General features: G+C 37.6%; 1 protein-coding gene across 6 annotated transcripts; it reads left to right on the plus strand.

Moving 5' to 3' along the window:
• Positions 1-59: 59 nt before the first annotated feature.
• kras (v-Ki-ras2 Kirsten rat sarcoma viral oncogene homolog) lies at positions 60-8,987 on the plus strand. Of its 6 annotated transcripts, none has more exons than XM_058408177.1 (6): positions 60-321; positions 1,937-2,054; positions 2,999-3,177; positions 3,320-3,479; positions 6,410-6,534; positions 6,825-8,987. In XM_058408177.1, the coding sequence occupies exons 2-5, from the start codon at positions 1,944-1,946 to the stop codon at positions 6,527-6,529; spliced, it is 570 nt and encodes a 189-aa protein (XP_058264160.1). In that variant the 5' UTR covers positions 60-321; positions 1,937-1,943; the 3' UTR covers positions 6,530-6,534; positions 6,825-8,987. The 6 variants fall into 6 exon arrangements, with proteins under 6 accessions (XP_058264160.1, XP_058264159.1, XP_058264158.1 ...); XM_058408176.1 differs by having other exon boundaries at positions 61-434; XM_058408175.1 differs by lacking the exon at positions 60-321 and adding an exon at positions 462-770.
• Positions 8,988-13,312: the final 4,325 nt, after the last annotated feature.

Genomic DNA, 13,312 nt, shown 5'->3' on the forward strand with positions numbered 1-13,312 from the left:
ATTTAAACAGAGAGGGACTCAGTGCTGTGCTGCGGATTTCTGAGGATCATGTGAAAAGCCGGTTCATAATACACTAGATGCAGGCTACATTACATTAGCAAATACATCCTTATTATAGTACACTGTTTAACATAATAGACTAAAATCTGAGAGAGAGAGAGAGTGTTCTGTATTATATACAGTATATATTAATGTGTGGTTATCATGTGTTATTGATAGACTATTGATTTGGACTGTTTATAAGCACAGCTCCCCGTAGGCAAGGCTCATCATTAAAATGATGCAAGCTGACGCTGAAGAGAAACCGGTTGCACAGCTAATGTACGTATTTTAGGCATCTTTCAGCTCATATATAAGAAGTACAGACACCTACTGAGAGAGTGAGAGAGAGAGAGAGAGAAAGAGAAAAAAAAACATTGTGCATTGGTGGCTGGGTAAGTGATCTCGGCGCTACGCTGGCTCCACCGTATCCGCCCATATTTATGTAAAGAGCGACCTCCGTACAGGCGAGTGCACGGAACAGGCCGAGCAAGAGGGAGAGGAGTGAACGAGGAGGAAATATATTTATATATGTATATATCTCTCGCCGTACTGTCCGCGGAATGAAGCGTTTATAAGCGTGAATAAATGTGCGATATCCGGCTCGTAGAGTTCTTGCAGCGGTTCCTATTATGAAAATGGCAAGATCGGGTCTAAGGAGAGGACTATAGGTTGCTCTTAACTTTATTCGCCTTTTTCGTGGCTTGGACGCGGAACTTGCAACGCCAAAGGTAACAAAAAGGAAGAGGCTGAATTCATACAAAATGCCCTCGGTTACTAGTGATCGTATGCACGACCGCAATATTACTTTGACTAATCTGGAAGCTTTTTTTTTTTAGTTGTTAAAGATAATGTGTAATGTAAGCGTAATGAAGTACGCCCCGGTCCGTTTGGGCCCTGCAATGCAGCGCTATGCGGTATGGCGGGGACTTCTTCAGGCACACTCCGGCAGCACAGTTACCTACTGTCTGTCGAAATGTTTTCTCGCTTTAGCTTGTGTAGCAGTGGATTTGGGATTGAAAAATACATGATTTTGTGTCGTTTGCATTAGGGGTTTGTTAAGTTACGCTACGCCCGAGTTAGGCCTACGGGTGCGTGCGCGCGCGCGTGTTCAAAGTTCCGTATGTGCTGTAATCATTCTGCATGCTGAACAGCGGTTATAATGTATCATCTGTCAGAGAAACTTTGTCAGTACGTGGGTTTTCCAAGACCATAACCTGTGCCATGTATTTTGTATAGCATGTGTGTAGGGTATGTAACTGTCCTGGTAACTTTATCAACACTTTTGAAATGAATGAATGAATGTTGGGTGCAGATAACTGCACTGACTGCACGAGGCTTCATTTTTTTCTTAAACTTGTCTTAATTCAGATCAAAATGAGCATTAAGTGTTATTCATGTCTTACAAATATATTCGTATATTACAAATATTGTTCTGTGTATAACCATCAGCACTCTGTCCAGGTAACAGGGTTACAGTCAGTCAGAGTGTGGCTGCTATTTTAACCCAGACGTGTGTTTGTGTTGGAGTGATTCACCACTAAAACACCTTTGTGCTTGATTAAGTCATAGTATCGGGTTGTGTGTTCAGGACAGAAGTACTTGCATCATAATTCTGATTGGTAAAATGATCAAAGCTGTCTTCAGTATGGCACAGGTTGTTGTGAATGTCACAGTATTACAATATACGATGGAGAAGACATTATATAGATGGAGAGCATCATAGTGGTATGCTTTGTATTGTCAGGAAAGTTGTGTTTAATGATCATTTTCTCCCATCTACGCTTAACTTGGACAGCTGACTCTGGGAAAGGGTGGGATTTTGAATGATCTAAGAATTATGACGTGTAAATGTGAATAGTTGTTGACTGTGGTGTATTGTGTGTGTTCCATCCAGGTGAAGAATGACGGAATATAAGCTGGTGGTGGTCGGAGCTGGAGGCGTTGGAAAAAGTGCTCTCACCATCCAGCTCATCCAGAACCACTTTGTAGATGAATATGACCCTACTATAGAGGTAAAATGTGCATGGATTTGTCTCACTAAGAGAAAGTTATCCAAAGTTAAAAAAATAAAAATAAAAGAAAGAAAGAAAATTGGTGTGTAAGAGACACAATATAAGCTGGTTTTTCTGGTTTCATGCACTGGCTGCTAGCTTCCTGGTCTGGGCCTATTATGGTCACAGTATGCACATGTGTCAGCACTTGCTTTTGATTAAATAATTATAGAATGCCAGCTTTTTTGTTTTCTTAATGATGAAATTAGGTTTAGTGGCACGCAGGAGCTGAGTGATCACAATGTCAGTGAGATAATTGTATACAGTTTAAAGTTTCAATAGACTTATAGTTCATAACCTAGCCTGAAAATACCCTGGTTTCACAGTATTATGTACATGTGTGTGTGTGTGTGGATATACATATATGTGCGTGTCTGTGTGTATGTATACACAAACACACACTTTTTTTATTAAAAAATTTTTTCCATGGAATCACATTGCCAAATTTATTACATTGATGCAGAAGTAGTAATGCATTGTGTTTACAATAGTAAAGGTTTCCACTGCCAAAATGTTTTCAGTGCAGTTGCTTTCACTGCTCTGAGAAAACTGAGGTTGCTGTAGTATGATTTAGGGTGAGTCCAGAGGGAGGGTGTTGTGAAATTTCTGGGAGTCGCAGTCAGACACAGAAATTAGCCACTGGAGTACGGAACTTGCACGGGTAGAAGAAAAGAAACTTGAATGGAGAGATGGTAACAGACCAAAATGTATTCTGTAAAAGTCAATAGCAAGGTAGCTGTCCGATTGTATGCTGTGACAAACTCTGACATGGTAACAACCCTACTAAAAAAAAGTTATTAGTGTTAGATAGTATGAGATGGCAGATGTGTAACACATATCTATATGTATGATTACACTATGTTGAAATGGCCACTGACATATTGGCTGATGTCATACTTGTGTAGGACTCGTACAGGAAGCAGGTGGTGATTGATGGAGAGACATGTTTGTTGGACATCCTGGACACAGCAGGTCAGGAGGAGTACAGCGCCATGAGAGATCAGTACATGAGGACAGGGGAGGGCTTCCTCTGTGTCTTTGCCATTAATAACACCAAGTCTTTTGAGGACATTCACCACTACAGGTGAGGGCAATTATGTATAATGGAGATTGAGTTCCTCAGCATGGATACGGAGAGATAATTAATTGTTGTTTTTGTATGATAATTGATTCTTCCCATGCTGCTTTACCTCACCATCATCTTGAATGTTTGTGTGGTTTTTCAGAGAGCAGATAAAGAGAGTGAAAGACTCCGAGGATGTTCCCATGGTGCTGGTGGGAAATAAGTGTGACCTGCCATCCCGCACAGTGGATACCAAGCAGGCTCAGGATTTAGCACGTAGCTATGGAATTCCTTTCATCGAGACCTCAGCAAAAACGAGACAGGTATGCGTGAACTGATAACTGTGAAATACAACAATATTTAATACATTGTAAGTCTGGGAGATTTAAAAAAAAAAGCATAAATAGGAAAAATATTTATATTTTACATATATATATATATATATATATATATATATATATATATATATATATATATATATATATATATATATATATATATATATATATATATATATATAATATAGGATTTCCATGGAAGTCTAGCAGGAATTGGAAGAAATTCATATGACTATTATCCATTCAGTTTACTCTGGAATTCATTCTGCGTATGAAAGTAAAAAGTAAGAGCTAAAATGATGAGAAGATGGCCATGAAGCCATGAAAACCTACAATTACCATTCACATGAATCACAGAAACTTGTAAGAGGGTACATTTGTTAAAGATAATTAGTTAAGGGATACGTTTGTAAAGATGGTGACTCTTGGATAACAAAGTATGCATCCTCATAGTCCTTAAAAAACTTTCTGCCTATTTAACCTTCCATTGGCAGTGACTTTGAAAAACCCTTCGTTGTTCTATAACACCAGTGCTCTTTTTGTTTGCAGCACATGCCTGTCTTTACTGCCATGGGTTTAAATGGGATTTAATTATGAGATCAAGTGTCGGTCAATTCTGATAAGAGTGTTTAAATCTTTTATAAATGATCTACTTTAATCCTGCCTTGGTGAATTTAATAAGCATTACAGAAGCATTCTTTTTTGGTTTAGTTCATAGTTTAGCAGGGTGTGCAGTTCGGAAACTCCTGCCACAGTCATGCACCAAGCGCTCATATTCACAGAAGACCATATGCCTGCTGATTTAAGTTAAGCATTTATTTGTGACACACACATTACTGCACAGTGACAATCTTTCTTTGCATATCCCCATACATGAAGGGTTGGGGCCAGAGAGCAGGGTAAACCATGATGCAGCACCCCTGGAGCTGGGTGCTCAAGGGCCCGAAAGTGGAAGCTTGGCAGTGCTAGGGCATGAACCCTGAGCTTCCAATCAACAACCCAGAGCCTTAACCACTTGAGTTACCATCAACCCATTGCACAATTACACCGATTTCAAGAAATATTTAGCATTCTATGAATCTTGTGAAATTTGCATTATAGACATGCCATACATAATAGAAGCCTGCATTTAACTTGCTTACATCTTTATACGTCTGAGCCCACAAATGTTTTAGTTTTGAAAACCTAGGAGCATCATAAAAAGTACATTTCTCACAAGAAGTATTTATACCTTATTCAGTCTTTGTCATTTATTCATATTGGGATGATTTAATAGTTCATGCCTGTGCTATTAAATATCACTGCAGCAATCACAGAATATTGACTTCTTATCTGATAAGACTGATGGCCATGACTGATGTATAAACGTGTACTGCAGAAAACAGTTTCCACATTATGCATTTTCCACATTCCACATATGCTATTTCCTACCTTCCTATTTTTAACAAGTTCCCACAGTGTCACTAATCCATTACCACAATTTTTCACCCTATTAAAACCTGTCGCACATTCCTTAGCACGATCAGTGACACGTTGCGAGTATGTAAAACACGATCAGTAATGCTCTGTGCGTGTGTAGATAATGTCAGTGATCTACAAGTCAAAGTATGTACACAAACCACAACATTAGTGACCATTATTTTCATCATGTACTGTTACATAATAATGGATATACTGTGAAAATAATAACCAGAAGGTTTCCATTTAAATGTCCTTCATGATTACAATGCCGGATTTCACTAAATAGGTTTTTGTTCAAGGAGATGATTAGTGAAATCTGACAGTGTTGTGCATATTCTGAGCTTCTTGAGGCACCTAGCCTGTGGAGTTGGTTTGTTTCATTAGAAAAGGGCAGCACTTGGGTCAGCCTTGTAAATGTCAGTGCTGAATAGTTGTGATCATGGGAGGTGTTAATCAGGTCTGCTTGGTGTTTCTATGCTATTCCTTTCTTGTGGCTGTCTCTCTGCAGTGCTTAAATAACAACTCCTAATGGGGATAAAATGTACTAATTCAGTGTGTTCACCCTTTTTGCTTCTGGTCATCCCTGCATGCGCTACCTGGCATCAGAGCAGTCTTACATTGCATACAGAATTGCAACATGCTGTTTCTTGACCTATAAGCTGAACTGATGATTTAGTATAATTGGATATTGATCTGTCTTGGGTTGCATAAATCTGCTTGATTTTTTTTTTTTAATATTCTACATAAAAATATTCTCCGAGGTGATTATTCAGTGCTTCGAATTCAACATTAATGAGCTGAACTCTGCTTCATGCGGAGTACTCAATGCTTTTAAATAGCCATTAATTGCTTTAATTGGCTTGTCAGGTGCTAGTGGTATTTGACACAAGCAAATTATCACTGATTGCAACAGAAATTCTTCCACTTATAATTTTCACTTAGATATGCATAAAATGCAAACCCAAGCATAATGCTTTTTTTCCCCCATTTTATTTGCCTTCTCTAGTTATTTCTCACTTGGGTGTGTAAACGTAAAGCGTAGACTGCTTTCACTTTCTGTATGCTTTAAAACATTTATTTAAAATGCCAAGGGTTTCATAGCAAGGTGTTTGTGTGGAAACGATGCAGAAGGGGGGAAAAAAAGCATAGGCTATATGTTTACTGTGACACTGTTTTCTACAGCTTTTTTAGAGCTTTTTTACAGCTGTTTCCTGTCCTCCATGATTCATTGACAATTATTTGTTGTAGTTTAGGCAATAGCTGTCATGCAGGTAGCACATGTAGAGTGCGTGTGCCGCGGATGCGACGCTTGCTGTTTGGTTAGAATTTGACTTTAGTGACACCCAGTGGTATGCTGGAGCCTAAATTATCCACACTCCCTATTCCATTGCACTGCTGTGTATCGGCCATTGTGCGTCCCTTGATGTTGAAGGGAGTTGTGTTTTGCACTGCAGAGAGTGGAGGATGCCTTTTACACTCTGGTCCGGGAGATCAGGCAATACAGACTGAAAAAACTCAGCAAAGAAGAAGAGACGCCAAGGTGCATCAAGCTTAAAAAATGTGTTGTGATGTGAGTGGGGTAAGTTCGGGCTGAGCTCTGGCCCTCTCTGGGCCTGCTGTGAGCTTCTCTGGTCTCCGTCTAATTGGTCACTTTTCTCTGTAACCAATCAGTGGTGGTCCTCGGGATCGAGGTCCAACCTTTTCTGCATATTAGCAGTTAATCTTGGGCAACTTCTATCTGGAGCTGAAAGGCATGGCTCCTGCAATGTTGATTTTTCTTCTTTCTGTCACTTGGTGCTAGAAGTACATTATTCTGTTATGTTTCAGTATGCATTTAAAAAATCTTTTCCTTTTTTTTTTCTTTTAAAGGGGGTAGATGATGCCTTTTATACTTTAGTTCGGGAAATCCGGAAGCACAAGGAGAAGATGAGCAAGGAAGGCAAGAAGAAAAAGAAGAAGTCCAAGACAAAGTGTATACTAATGTGAATAATGCCTCCGTTTCAGTATCGACTCTGAACAGCTGAAATATTAAGGAACTGCATTTTGTACATTACACTAAATTATTAGCCTCTTCAGAGTACAGAATGGATCCCTATTTTCCTTCATTTGCTATCTTACAAACAAGCTCTTCCTTGTCTAGTGCCAGATGCCCCAATGTGTTGGTCCTGAATTACTTTGTAATGCCGAATTACAGCCAACAATGAAATTGTGTTGCCGATAGATTAGATACATTTTTCTCTGGGTATTTTTCCTCCATACTCACCTAGAGCTTGTGGTTTAGCAGATGGACAGAGAATAGAAGCAACTAGCTTTCTGTGCTGCAGAATCCTAAGGATTAATGAATGTTTCAGTACGAGTTAGATCTGTGGAGGAGTGTTTTGTGCAGTATAAATGAAAGGACATCCAGTTGAATATTGCAGTTTGCCACACATAATACTAATAGCACAGTGAACTTTGCATATAAGTAAGTTCCTGTTCCATATTCAATTTATTTCATTTAATATTGTACAGGATTGACCCCATCATTCTTCAATCTGATTTGGTTATATGATGTAATGAACAGTATATATCCTTATATGATATTCCTATGTAGGACCAACACTATTTGGGGTAATATTTTGATATCTCCACCACTGTGTAACAGATGGTTTGCCTATCTGGGATGTCAGATTTATATTAACCTGCATGTGAACGTCCATTGTAGTCAACTTTGATAATGTGTGTGGATGGTAACCTCTTTAACCCCGATCAGCGTTTTCATTTGCATGCTGTTCTTTGTGTAATTTCCTTAGAAAGGCAAGGAAATGTTTAAATACTGTGTTTAAAACAGGGCCCTGTTTTCCGGGTGGGAAAATCCTTACCCAGTCGAGTGTTTTGGTTTATTATTTTTTTTTCCTTTGGAGACGTTTCTTACACAGTGTTCTGTTTAATTTAATGATTGTCCACATTGAATTAGCATAGTGATTAATGATAATAGCTAGAATTTAAGACTAAATGCTACACTAGAGTAAAAATCGGTCTAGATGGTGGGTTTCCCAGTCTTCTTCTTATAGTTTGTGATTATTGAAGTTGTAATGTTTGAGCATCCAGCAGAGGCTTTTTAAGGATGAGTCTGTTCCGCAGTATGTGATTTTTTTTTTTCCCCTGTTGTGTCCAGCCAAATGCTTTTTTTTTTAAATCAAAATATAACCAACCACTAAGAATAATTTCAGTAATAGTATTGAATATTGTTTCTCTACTGATCAGAAAAATTAAACAAAGGCCAACACATGACTTATGCCTCAAACAGCTGCATAAATGCCGTTGTAGGGAGACACAACTGACAGCCCAACACTTCTGCCTTTTTCTTGTTAATTTAAACCCAAAAGGCTGGTGTGTAAAACAAAATGAAGGTCAATGCCGACAAAAACAAATGTAATTTCAGAGATCTGTTAAAAACAGCGTTGCCTTTTCGTATTTATCGTTTTGTTTTTTTCTCTCTCTCTCTCTTGTAATCACAGATCCTTAATCAGTGCTTTTTCATTTATTCCATCATATTATATGAATGAAATGGCCTGGTCTATTACTAATGCTGCATCTTTAAAGAGGCAAACACATTAAAATAAATAAAAAAAACTTCAGGATAACTGTTATTATGCAATGTTAATCCAGGTAAAGGCTGTTTTAAGCTGTTCTGTTACCTCTGTCCCATTAAGATATGGTAACTTGATTTCTCGCTGTAATCAATTTAGCCGTCTTTTTTTTTTTTTTTTGGTGTCTCTCCCCATCGCACTCTTATTTTGTCTCTCGCTCTCTCGCTCTCTCTCTCTCTCTCGCTCTCTCTCTCTCTCTCTCTCTCTCTCTCTCTCTCTCTCTCTCTCTTTTGTTTGTGGTGTGCCAATGGAGAAAGTTCTTAAAATACTTCATGTATACCTGGAGTGTATTTTAACAACCTTTGTACAGTTGTGATACAGAAAGATGCATATTTTGTAAATTGTGCTTTAGGTGTTTTTTTTGTTTTGTTTTTTTGTTAATAAATGTCACTTTAATAGAGCTGAAATAGACTTTCTTTTCTCTAATTGACTTCTGAGCATGACGACTCCTTTTTTTTTCTTAACGTGGATGAAAATGTCTTTTCCTGTCTTTAAATTGATTTGAAGGAGTACACTGGAAATCGGTGAGCATTTAACTCTTAATTAAACATCATTGTGTGCGAGTTAAAATTAAAGGTTGTTAAATCATTTTGACAAATTAGCTCACGAGATGAGACGCTCCTAAATATTTATTTATTTTTTGGTCAGACATTAACCTGAAATTCCATTGCAGCCCACTAGAGTGCGCCCTTCTCCCATTATAACCACGCAGTCCCTCATCCTTTATCTCTTTTATGAAATTAAAACTCCACACACTCCTGGATATTCCCTGATTTAATCTATGGCACTGTATCATCCTTCAAAGGTTGGAGGCGTAATTAAATTCTCCATATAAAATGAAATTTAGGACATGATTTGGCTGCAGAATCCATCTTTATACATGTTGGTAAGGCAGTGTTCCAAATTAGGTTTAACATTAAGTAAGGCACGTTTTATTCCGTGTGATAAATCTTTTGCACTTATCGGAAAAATCTCTTCTTGAGTTGGAACCAATTTAAGGAAGGCTGTAGTAAATGTTAGTATGCTGCAATATACATTTGTTTTATTAAGGTTGGAATGATGAATAGGGGTCACTGTTTTGTGTCAGGTTATTTTGCTGAGTTGGCGCTCAGTTTAGTATTTATTTTAGCATTATTGTATATTATATATATTTATGCGCTTGTTCCTATTTTAGAAAGAGTCGTAGTCCAGATTTAAATGGTATGTTAGAGAAAAGGTAAAGTCAAGTCAGTATACTCGATCCAGTTTAATATGGAGCTCTGTGTAAATAAGATAAGCTGCATTTTTGCTTCAAACATCAACACATTTTTATGTATAAGCCAAAGGGGGATTTATGACAAAAATGTACAAGCTATCCAAGCTCAATATGGTCAACAATTTTTTTGTCTTTCCCCCTGAAAGAATTGGAATGGCATGGTCAGTTTTATTATTGTTTTTGGCTGTAAACTAGACAGATAATACTGTATATCACATTATTATATTAATATCATCGTTAATTTCCTGATATTTAAATCTACATGTTTTCAAGAAGAACATGGCACTTTTTGTTTTTTCCCCACCCATTTATCCAGGTAGTCAGAAATATAGGAACTGACAGGTGTCTCTTGTCTCCTGTTATTTAGAGAATTAAGAGCTCTGAATGTCTCCCCTTTGCTTTGAGCCCTTGGATTTGTTGATAAAGACAATTGAGATCTGTCTATGGGAGAAGAGCATGCAAGTTTGAAGCTGAGTAAAGAGGATAAATCACCATTGCACAAGCACTGGACAAAGAATTTGGAATGTCCAGAAAAAGAACGAAATCACTGGTGTATTAACAAGCTGACATTAGAAAGCTCTGCCAAAAAAACAACAGTAGTTGACAAACATTGAGATGTTTAAAGAAGAAAAAAAAAACCCACAACAGTCACTAACAACCTCCACAAGTCAGGGGTGAAGGTTTCAGATGGAAGGAACAGATGGCAAGACTGGAATTAGCAAAGAAATACAAATGGGCACAAAATGTCTCTACCAAAGGGATGCAATGGGCAAAGTGTGGAGAAAGACAAGATCTGTTCATGATCTAAAACGTACAAGCTCCCTGCTGCATGATGGAGGTAGTGTCATGACTTGGGCTTGCATGGATGCTTCTGGTACAGACTCACTAATCATTATTAATGATCTTTATTGATATCTCACGATGGTAGAAGCAGAAAGAATTCAGAAGTCTACAGAAACATTCTGTATGCAAATTTACACAGAAATATATCCAATCTAATTGGATATATTTCATTCATTATATATCATTATCACGCAGCAAGATAATGACCCAAAACACACCGCCAACACACTGACTTCAGGGGAAAATTGGTAGGTTTTAGACTGGCCAAGTCAATCATCACACCTTAACTCAATTGAGCAGCATTTCACCCCCTGATGAGCAGACTGAAGGGAGAAACCTCCCAAAACAAACAACAACTGAAAGAAGCTGTGCGGTGCAAGCCTGGAAAATCATCACAAATGAAGAATGCAAGAGTTTAGTGATGACAGTGGGGTGTCAGCAATGCGACCAAATAATAAGTGTTATTTACTTTAACTTACATTCAATCTATCTGTCCTATTTGCTCACCAACAACTGTCTGGTCTGCCATGAAGGGGCTGTTTTAAGCTATTTAGCATGTAGATGTGAATACTACCGTTCTAACACTTACACTGTATTGTAACATGACAGACTGTTGATAACTATTGATATTTTTGTGATGTAGATAACCTATAGATTGAATTGAAAGTGTTTGACATAAATATTTTAAATTTCAATTATTCCTATTATTTATTTGTGTATTTCTAAGTTATTTCTGTTGTGTTTAACAAGTTTAGAGTTTTGTAGAGTTCCCTAGCACCATTTGCTTAAAAACTCATTAACCCTTATCTGGAACAAAAGACACCTCCTTATGCCAGAGAGAGAGAGAGGAGAAGAAGGAAAGCCAAAGATAGAGAATATTAATAATATTAAATTATGCAGACTGAGGCTTTTTTTCCCCCAGTGTGCCACGCGCTTTGTTCCTAGTATGACAGAATAGTAAGGGTAATAGAAGCTTGAGCAGTCAGTGCAAATCTCTGTCGGCCCCCCACCTCCTTTCCCCAAGGCCAGCTTAGGCCAGTCTCTGTCAGTCACACTCTCCACAGCGCTGTAATCTGGGGACGACATAAAGAGCATGTAGGTTTGATAAAAACCATTCTCACTCTCTCTCTCTCTCTCTCTCTCTCTCTCTCTCTCTCTCACACACACACACACACACATACATTCTACCTAAAACCAATCCCTATTTTCAGGGACTCTGGTGGGCAGAGAGAGGCTAGAAATGGGCAATGTTCAAAAAGTGATAACAGCCAGATTCACAGTAGAGAAATGCCAAAGCATACTCAACTCAATTTCTCTCTCTCTCTCTCTCTCTCTCTCTCCATTATTTTGCAGACTGAACTGTGCCTGGTCTCACCCGGGTCCTGACCTTGTTAGTAAATGTTCAGTCCCTAATGAGCCATACTTTTGCTTCCGTTCATGCAGCTTAAGGTAGATTCTAACTTTGTGCATGGCAGTAATGAGACGTCTGCAAGCTTCAATTAAATGCTGTAAAACTAGACAACACAAAACTGACTATGCAACTACTTATATTCAAGGAGTGCTTTTTTAACAGAAGCGAATGCAGCTTCTATCAATCCAGTAATGAAATAATGAAACACTAATGATATAACTCAACATCATAGTTTTTCAGTAATTGAAATCATAAAAGCTCAAACCTCAAAACTGAGACAGACTTGTCTGATTGTTGTATAATTGAGCAGTATAGCTAAAAATCTGGCTACTGACATTCACTACCAGTGTAGACTTCTGGACTCACCTGCTCATACAAGTGTTTACTTCATTTTTAATTCCTAATATTTTAGAATCAAATAAAAACAGCCAGTAAACACAAATGCAAAGTATTTTAGATTTTCAATTCATAAGAATCATCACGATGAATCTGTGCACACTCTTGGCACCTAAATCACCTTTATGAAGGTTTTTCACCCCAGAAGCATTTCATAAATTTCCCAAATAGGCTGCAGTCCTCACGATTTATTTGAGCAAACGATTTAATTTTCAGTAAAAATACATTTTGATTCAGAAATAGATTATTTTCATTGCATGCATTTGTCTTAGAAACAAATTCGAACCTTCTTTGAGACTGTGGAGAGTATAGTTGTTCACACTTTTGACTGATGGTGTAGTCATCTTCTACAACTCAAACTTCAGTACAGGTCTAAAAGAACAAGATACATGGGGAAAAAAAAACACTGACCTCTTATTTTATATTCTTTTCAAACATTTAACGCATGTCTTGTTAATGCATATTGCATTTTTAGCTGTTTAGAATTCTCCTCATACGCTGGGGGGGATACAAACACTCAACACACTCAGCTGCATATTAAATCTTTAAATAAAATACCGTGATTTTACACAGTACCCTTTTGCCCTCACTCTTTCATAGAGGTTTGTCACAATGAAAAATATATATCTGACAAACATGTGATTTCAAAACATCTACAGCAAAAAGAAATCAATTGAGTTCACCTTGGCAGTCATGCAGACATAGAACTAGGGCAAATAAATAAATAAATAAATAAATAAATAAATAAATAAATAAATAAATAAATAAATAAATAAATAAATAAAAATAATAAAACAGCACCAACAACAACAGTAACAAA

This window comes from Hemibagrus wyckioides, linkage group LG14 (assembly GCF_019097595.1).
Source record: "Hemibagrus wyckioides isolate EC202008001 linkage group LG14, SWU_Hwy_1.0, whole genome shotgun sequence".
Lineage (NCBI taxonomy): Eukaryota > Metazoa > Chordata > Actinopteri > Siluriformes > Bagridae > Hemibagrus > Hemibagrus wyckioides.